The 9922-nt window shown below is 32.1% G+C and overlaps 1 protein-coding gene across 1 annotated transcript in view; it reads right to left on the reverse strand.

Moving 5' to 3' along the window:
• LOC114328720 (uncharacterized) overlaps nucleotides 1-5660 on the reverse strand; it is a 34536-nt gene extending 28876 nt beyond the window's left edge. Inside the window, exon 1 of the mRNA XM_050651439.1 lies at nucleotides 5460-5660. Coding sequence (XP_050507396.1) covers nucleotides 5460-5571 — 112 coding nt within the window. The 5' untranslated portion in view covers nucleotides 5572-5660. The remainder of the gene's footprint in view (nucleotides 1-5459) is intronic.
• Between the last annotated feature and the right edge of the window lie 4262 nt (nucleotides 5661-9922).

A 9922-nucleotide genomic window follows, 5' to 3' on the forward strand; every position in this document is an offset into this window, starting at 1 on the left:
GTATAGTTGAAATTTGCTAATCATTTTAGGCACGATAATTAAGAACCAATAGTAGAACCTAAAATAAAACGTATGAACTCTGTGCCGTAAATTTTTAGTGGCACATGCGTTGACAGTGGCGCATCAAACTTTTCACGTATGGACGGGATACAGTCGGAAAAATGAAAGAATACCCATGAACGATCACATCAATTAATTTTTTTTTATTTGCTGTCTTTTTCTATAAATAACAAACGTTTATTATAGAAAAAAGGCAGCAAATACAAAATAAGTGATTGATGCGATCGTTCCTGGGTATGGGGCTTTTCATTTACAGTCATTTGTTTCGAGCTTCTGTCATATCTCGTATAATCCGTGTATATTAATATTATACACAGATTATACAGCGTATGACAAAAGCTCGAAACAAATGACAGTCGATGAAAAGCCCTATTCTTTCATTTTTCTGACTGTAAATAAACTAAAAGGTACCCTCCCTCACTCCTAGAATTCAATTTTGTTCATTTTAAGTTCTAGGTGATTAAAAAATAATACTCAGCATAATTTTGGCCCACCACCCCCTTCCCTTTTGTCCCACCATCAAAAACTTAACTTTTCGTTTTTATTTTTTTAGGTGGGGTGCAATCAATTTTAAAATTTCAAAAAATTCACTTCCATAGTTGAGACTTTTATAGTCTGGGCTGATTATCGGAGAATAGGCCATTTTTGGTAAAAGTTATTTACCAGCAATTTTATTGCTGAAATCGAATCTTATGATTGTATATATTAATAATATAGATATGCAGATAGTGTGCATAAGTCCGCAGATAGTGTGCTACTTTTTTTATAAACAAAATGGCGCCCGAAAATCGTGTTTTTTTTCAATTTTTGCTCTATAACTCCAAAGATTTTAACTTTACACCAAAAACACTCAAATAAAAATTCACCGCAATTAAATTCTGCATAGAGACGTGTTTTTTTCGATTTACTTCGACGAAAACTTTCCCCGGAAAAAGCGGGTGTTTCCAACAAAATCTTTAATTTTCAACTAAACTTTTAGATAAGTAGTTGTTAATCAATAATTAAATAACTTGGCAACGTAAAAGCTCTTTCCGTATATATTATAATTCCAGAAGCCGATGGAAATTGAATGAACAGTTTAGCAACAATTGAAATGTTAATTAAAAATTTACGGTCGCTATAATAACGACACTAATTATGATGCATAAGAATAACTATGATTTTTTAATAAAAATACCTATCTAACGTACTTTACAGAATTGAAATTGGGCTATTTAAGCGGCCTCGGGAATATTTTAAAATTTTAAACAATTTTTTGGCTTATAAACAAATAGACTATCTCTGTAAATATTAAACTAAATTAAATTATGAAAACGGTATTCGAAACACAGGGGCAGGATGCTTCTTTTAAAAGAAAAAACGTTTAATTATGACGAGTGGTTCCTGAGATACAACCGGTCAAAGTTGACCGAAATTTACGGCAAAGATATAAACAAAAGGATCATAATTTTCAAACCATCACCTTTTTATTTTTGTCCTCTTTCTCCACACCAATTTTCATATTTTTAAAATCCTCATAACATATATTACTATAATAAAAAGTATCGATAATACGTGTGAAAATTGTCAAAAATAGCAAAATTCCAATCAAAAATTAGGTTGGAGAAAATGTAACCCTCAAAGTTCAAAATCGGTATACGTTAAAAAAATGCATTTTCTCGGCTTCCCATGGAGCAATTTCCTTCATTCCTTTTTGTTCCCAAGTAACTCGATTAGAGCCATCGAACTAACGCATTCTTAAATGTCAAACTTGCTTTTGTTTTGTTATAATAAATTAATTTATTTATTATAACACAATATTTTAATTTGTTTAAATAAAAATTGTTTAAATAATTATACAGCTCCCAAATGAGAATATTTATGTTTATAACTTTAAAGGGTACACTTGTACTGAGTTTATCTAAAAAAAAGCCTACAACTGGAAAAAATATGTAATTTTCTGTTCTTATAAATAAATTAATCTATTATAACAAAACAAAAGCAAGTTTAACATTTAATAATGCGTTAGTTCGATGGCTCTACTCGAGTTATTAGGGAACAAAAAAAGAATGAAGGAAATTGCTCCATGGGAAGCCGAGAAAATGCATTTTGTTAACGTATGCCGATTTTGAACTTTGAGGGTTACATTTTCTCCAACCTAATTTTTGATTGGAATTTTGTTATTTTTGGCAATTTTCACACGTATTATCGATACTTTTTATTATAATAATATAGTTATGAGGATTTTAAAGATATAAAAATTGGTGTGGAGAAAGAGGACAAAAATAAAAATGTGACGGTGTGAAAATTATGATCCTATTGTTTATATCTTTGCCGTAAATTCCGGTCAAATTTGACCGGTTGTATCTCAGGAACCACTCGTCATAATTAAACGTTTTTTCTTGTAAAAGAAGCGTCCTGCCGCTGTCTTTCCAATACCGTCTTCACAATTTAATTTAGTTTAATATTTCCCGAGATATTCTATTTGTTTATAAACCAAAAAATTGTTTATAATTTTAAAATATTCCTGAGGCCGCTTAAATAGTCCAATTTCAATTCTGTAAAGTACATTAGATAGGTATAGTGTCTTTTTATGAAAAAATCATAGTTATTCTTATGCATCATAATTATTGTCGTTATTATAGCGACCGTAAATTTTTAATTATCATTTCAATTGTTGCTAAACTGTTCATTCAATTTCTAGTCCTGTCGCCAAGGGGGGTACAACGGCCTCCTTAATTCAGATGGAGTTACCCAAGTTTTTTTTATATATTTTGACCCGTAGAATACGAATATTTTGGGTAACAGTTGATCCGGATGTCGATAAGATTGTTATAGACAAAGAACTTGAGGAATTCCATAACAGCGATTTCTCGCAAAACAAAACATATTTTTGTATTTTTTGGGTCATTTTAAGCAAAAAATATTCCTACAAGTTTTTTCGTAGAATGCATAGTTTTCGAGATAACCGCGGTTGAACTTTCAAAAAATCTAAAAATGGCAATTTTTGAACCCGAATAACTTTTGATTAAAAAATAAAGTAGCAATTCTGCTTACCGCATTTGAAAGTTTAAGGCAAATTATATCGGTTTTGATTATTTGCATTGCTAAAAATTAATTTTTTTACTGCTGAACAAAGCTATAAACACATAGTGTTTCCCATGCCTAATACATGCGTTTTAAGGCATGATACGTAGACATTGCCTCGCTTGCACTTGTAGCTACTCTACCTACTCGTTAGATTTTAAATGAGAAATCATTGAAAACATCACTCACGCACTAGGTGTTTATAGCTTTGTTTACCAATTAAATAATAAATTTTTAGCAATGCAAATAATCAAAACCGATATAATTTGACTTAAACTTGCAAATGTGGTAAGCAGAATTCTACTTTATTTTTTAATCATAAGTTATTCGGGTTCAAAAATTGCAATTTTTAGATTTTTTGAAAGTTCAACCGCGGTTATCTCGAAAACTATGCATCCTACGAAAAAACTTGTTAGAGCATTTTTTGCCTACAATGACCCAAAAAATACAAAAAGATGTTTTGTTTTGCGAGAAATCACTGTTATGTAATTCCTCAAGTTCTTTGTCTATAACAATCTTATCGACATCCGGATCAACTGTTACCCAAAAAATTCGTATTCTACGGGTCAAAATAAATAAAAAAAACTTGGGTAACTCTATCTGAATTAAGGAGGCCGTTGTACCCCCCCTGGCGACAGGACTATTCCATTGGCTTCTGGAATTATAATATGGAAAGGGCTTTTACGTTACCAAATTATTTAATTATTGATTAACAACTACTTATCTAAAAGTTTAGTTGAAAATTAAAGATTTTGTTGGAAAAACCCGCTTTTTCCGGGGAAAGTTTTCGTCGAAGTGAATCGTGAAAAACACGTCTCTATGCAGAATTTAATTGCGGTGAATTTTTATGTGGGTGTTTTTGGTGTAAAGTTAAAATCTTTGGAGTTATAGAGCAAAAATTGAAAAAAACACGAATTTTGGGCGCCATTTTGTTTATAAAAAAAGTAGCACACTATCTGCGGACTTTGCATATCTATATTATTAATACATACAATAATAAGATTCCATTCCAGCAATAAAATTGCTGGTAAATAACTTTTGCTTGTATTTTGCTAATTAGCCCAGAGTATTATAAAACATGTCTACTTTATATCGAACCATAGGTTGAGTGTGTATAACCTCAAAAAAATTTTATTTATTTTTCGAGGTATAAATTTTTTGAGAGATCTCGATCTAACGGCCGAGCAAAATATGGAGTGACAACGTTCCATGGAGGTATCAATCCGCCAATGAATAAGCAAAATTGCTTGTAAAGAAAAAAAAAAGGGGAAGCAGCCGAAAAATATTTTATCTACTCTATGTCATATTATGTATAAGTTTTTAGTTTGTGAAAACTGTCATTATAGATAGCAGTGCCTGAAGGGTTTAAAGTGTGCGTGAAGTAACAATGTATTTTAAATGGGATTTACTTTTTCGCACACTTTCAATGGGTTTTTTGGCACACTTTCATATAATCAAATATCCTTAACTTTCGCGTTGTCATGGTGATAAGAATATGAGCCATGACTTACAACAAAATTTTTGACAGTTTTGTGGTTTGAAAGTAGTTAGGATTTTTAAATGTCAAAGTTCTAAAAATTGTAGAATAGAAATGAATTCCAGTGACGAAAAGTTACACTTTTTTTATTTGTTTATCGTAGATAAAATATTGTATAAAACTGTGCGTGAAGTACCTTTTGCGAACTTACGCGATGTATAGCACTCGCTCCGTTGTCGCTCGTGCTCTAAAAATCGCGTGCGTTCGCAAAAAGCATACTTCACGAACTGTTTCATAAATAACTATTACATTGTTACATTTTAGAATAAAGGAAATGAAAGGTTTTATATCTGTTGTATTGAACATTGTTGGCAAACAATAAAAAACTATTTTTTATCCGACATTCCAGTTTGAGGAGTAAACACGATATCATGAGTTCTAGGAAAAACTGAAGTAGTTCACCGTACTACGTATAGGAAACACCCTCACTAAAACAAAAGAGAACTAAATAACTGCTATTGAATAAACTTAAAAAATAAGAAATATCACTAATTAGATATTTCGTTATGTTTATGTACATGTCGCTGAAAAGATGCAGTGGTTTCATGTATCTGAACTTTTTGCTTTAAATAGTATATTAACCTAGAGAATCTATGAAGGATGTTGTAATTTATACACCATAATAACAATACTGTTTGTCATTTAGAGTACTTTTAGAGTACCTTTAGTGTACTTTAGAGTACTTTTTAAAAATTGATAATAACTAACAACCAATACTCTGCGCATAACTTCCTTTATTTAGATAAACAGGTCAGGTCAGGTGATACAAACATAAAATATTACTCTATTCTCTTACCTGCTATAATTCTTTCCCTTTCATATGACTGTCTAATCTTCTGTAAGAGGCCACAAAATGAAATAATGAATATAAACACAAGACAAAACAAGAGATATACTTCAACCCCCATCGTGAAACAATATTTTTTAGAAGGTGCACCAGTACCTTGTTATCTATGTACCTACATTATTGAGAATACAGCATGTCTTCATAATTGGAATGATATTGATTTTTTTGTTAATCAATCTTGCGATTAGATAAAATTGATAAAAAGGTTGTATTATGACAATTTATTCCGACTTACCTTAGTGTTTTCATTGTTATTGATTAACAAAACGAATCTCTACATAAAATGGGCATTTAAAAAGATTTAATTCTGATTGCTAATGTGTAAATCTTAGTTGTCATGAAATTTTTAAAAGTTACTAATGCTACGAGGACAATTCCTGTCAATAATCACACAGGAAAAATATATCAATTCAAAGAAGTAGAAAGATTTCAGTACCTAGAGGAGCGATATTCACCAGGAAACCAAATATGAAGGAAGAATTCTAAGCAAGAATTGTGGCTGACAATCGTTATATCTGCTCTAAACAAGCTACTAGGAAGTAAAAAAAGATGTCTAAAAGGACTAACATCGATTGTACCTATTTTTAAAAATTGTAAAAGACTTCAACGGTTGAAATGCTAGTCATTTCGATACAATGGTATAAACAAAAACAAAAATGATATAAGTAGATAACCTATAAGTTTTTTTTATAATTTTTGACTTATCAAAAAGAGGCATGCGCATTGCGATTTTATTTGTCGATCAAATGAAAATGCGTGAATTTTGGATAAGAATTTTGGAATTGCTAATGTGTCGCAAGAATATTTTAGTTGTGACGCCGATAAAATATGTCTATCCATGGATATATCTATCATCAATCTGTATTGGAATCAAAAGGCCAATATAAAGGTAGAAGAACAATAATCCGAGAATATTGATATAAAGAGAGGAGTAAAACCGGGTTATGTTCTGTCGCCGCTACTGTTTAACCTGTACAGTGAAGCCATATTTCAGGAAGCGATAGCAGAGACAAGTGATGGAATCTCTATAAACGGAATAATAGTAAACAACATAAGATTCGCTGATGACACCGTTATAATGGCAGACACCCTGGAATCGCTACAAGAATTACTAAATATAATTAACGATTATTGCATTCGATACGGACTAAAAATAAACAAGAAAAAAACTAAAATTTATGATTGCCTCAAAAACAGAACGTGGAAATGAAAGGTTAATGATATAAAATAGAAAAAGTTTAGACATACAAATATCTGGAAACCTGGGTTGATGACAAAAATGACCAAAGCAAAGAAATTAAAGTCCGAATTGAAACTGCAAGGCAAGCATTTATAAAAATGAAGACACTGCTTACAAACAAAGACTTTCAGTTGCCTCTCAGATTTAGGGCTCTAATATCAGAGGTGTAACCAGGATTATCCTAAGGGGGGGTTACATCTACTTGAAGGTCTCTGGGGGGTATGGAATAATAATGGTGTTAAGCGTATAGAGCTCAAAATACATCCAAAAGGGTAGGGGTTAGAATCCCCCAAACCACCCCCTGGTTACGCCTATGTCTAATATGCTACATATTTTCCATATTGCAATACGGAATGGAAGCTTGGACATTGAAGAGACAACCCATAAGAAGAATAGAAGCGTTCAGAATGTGGTGTTACAGAAGAATATTGAAAATTCAGTGGGTTCAAAAGGATTACAAATGTTGAAGAGCTACGACGTATAAATAAGCAGTTAGAAATTATGAAAAGTATAAAAACTAGAAAACTGGAATATTTGGGTCACATTACCAGGGGAGAAAAATATGAGTTGCTGAGAATTATTAAGCAAGGAAGGATCCAAGGAAGAAGAAGCATATAAAGAAGACGCATCTCCTGACTGAGGAACATTAGAGAATGGTTTAACTGTAGTTCATTACAACTATTCAGAGCAGAAGCTAACAAAGTGACCATAGCCATTATGATATCCAACCTCCGATAGGAGAGGGACCTTTAAGAAGGTGGATATTTTCAAATAAGTCAGATCTTTACTCTTTTACTTCTATTCCAACAAGGGACATCTAATTAGTGTAAAATAGCCGAAATGAGAACAAATCAAGTTTTAAGATAAGTATACAATGATTTGCTAAGATTTGCTATAGTATTTTCGAAATCGCCAAGGTGTAATAAAATTATAGAAGAGGGCTGTTTCAGGTGTGGGCCTGCATTATTATTTACAGGGTACATAAAATGGGCATTTAAAAAGGTTTAATTCTGATTGGTAATGTATAAATCGTTAGTTGTCATTAAATTTTTAAAAGTTACTAATACTACGAGGACAATTCCTGTCAATAATCACACAGGAAAAATATATCAATTCAAAGAAGTAGAAAGATTTCAGTACCTAGAGGAGCGATATTCACCAGGAAACCAAATATGAAGGAAGAATTCTAAGCAAGAATTGTGGCTGACAATCGTTATATCTGCTCTAAACAAGCTATTAGGAAGTAAAAAAAGATGTCTAAAAGGACTAACATCGATTGTACCTATTTTTAAAAATTGTAAAAGACTTCAACAGTTGAAATGCTAGTCATTTCGATACAATGGTATAAACAAAAACAAAAATGATATAAGTAGATAACCTAAAAGTTTTTTTTTATAATTTTTACTTATCGAAAAGAGGCCTGCGCATTGCGATTTTATTTGTCGATCAAATGAAAATGCGTGAATTTTGGATAAGAATTTTGGAATTGCTAATGTGTCGCAAGAATATTTTAGTTGTGACGCTGATAAAATATGTCTATCCATGGATATATCTATCATCAATCTGTATTGGAATCAAAAGGCCAATATAAAGGTAGAAGAACAATAATCCGAGAATATTGATATAAAGAGAGGAGTAAGACAGGGTTATGTTCTGTCGCCGCTACTGTTTAACCTGTACAGTGAAGCCATATTTCAGGAAGCGATAGCAGAGACAAGTGATGGAATCTCTATAAACGGAATAATAGTAAACAACATAAGATTCGCTGATGACACCGTTATAATGGCAGACACCCTGGAATCGCTACAAGAATTACTAAATATAATTAACGATTATTGCATTCGATACGGACTAAAAATAAACAAGAAAAAAACTAAATTTATGATTGTCTCAAAAACAGAACGTGGAAATGAAAGGTTAATGATATAAAATAGAAAAAGTTTAGACATACAAATATCTGGAAACCTGGGTTGATGACAAAAATGACCAAAGCAAAGAAATTAAAGTCCGAATTGAAACTGCAAGGCAAGCATTTATAAAAATGAAGACACTGCTTACAAACAAAGACTTTCAGTTGCCTCTCAGATTTAGGGCTCTAATATCAGAGGCGTAACCAGGATTATCCTAAGGGGTGGTTACATCTACTTGAAGGTCTCTGGCGGGTATGGAATAATAATGGTGTTAAGCGTATAGAGCTCAAAATACATCCAAAAGGGTAGGGGTTAGAATCCCCCAAACCACCCCCTGGTTACGCCTATGTCTAATATGCTACATATTTTCTATATTGCTATACGGAATGGAACTTTAAGAAGATGGATATTTTCAAATAAGTCAGATCTTTACTCTTTTACTTCTATTCCAACAAGGGACATCAAATTAGTGTAAAATAGCCGTAATGTCTGTATTTAAAAAGAGCAATAAAAAACCCAAACTGCTATAGGAGCATGAGTGCGACAAGCTTTGGGGAAAAACTACTCCAAACTTGATTGAGGAATGAAGTCGCAGACGTTATCGGACGTAATCAGAGTGGTTTTACTCCAGAACCTTCTTGTGTAGACAATAAAAGAAATCAACACCTACGTATACCTTTTATTGACCTCAAAGATTATTTGTGCTAATTCCTATCTAATAATCAACGTAAAGCTACTTAAATCCTACAACGTCCTATCAAAAGTGACACTGAATTAGATGCTATTAACAAAGAGGTAATTTCAAAAATTTGAACATACCGGGGTGATAGTACTACTACCTACTGTGAGTTGATACAACCAATGAAGTTGATATACACAATGTGTGCTAATATAAAGCACAAACCTAGTGAACCTTAGACAGATAACTATGATTTAATTTTTTGGGTCATTTGTGCTTCATCTCAGCACAAATTGCGGTCTCAATGATTATTTCATATAAATTAATATTATTGATATCGGTGGTTGAAGCCTTTTAGACTTTCATTGGTTGTATCAACTTACACTACCCTAGTATCACCCCGGTATGTTCACATTTTCGAAATTACCGCTGTGTTGATCAATATTGAATTTTCAGGTAATGGTTTGTGTAGAATTATTGAGACAATCTTTATTTAGCACTTTATTACAATTATATTTCAAAGCTACAATCCTTATCATTAACCTAACTTCTACTACCATCTTGACATCCTGTCCTTCTCCCC

The sequence above is a fragment of the Diabrotica virgifera genome, chromosome 5 (assembly GCF_917563875.1).
Source record: "Diabrotica virgifera virgifera chromosome 5, PGI_DIABVI_V3a".
NCBI classification, from domain to species: domain Eukaryota; kingdom Metazoa; phylum Arthropoda; class Insecta; order Coleoptera; family Chrysomelidae; genus Diabrotica; species Diabrotica virgifera.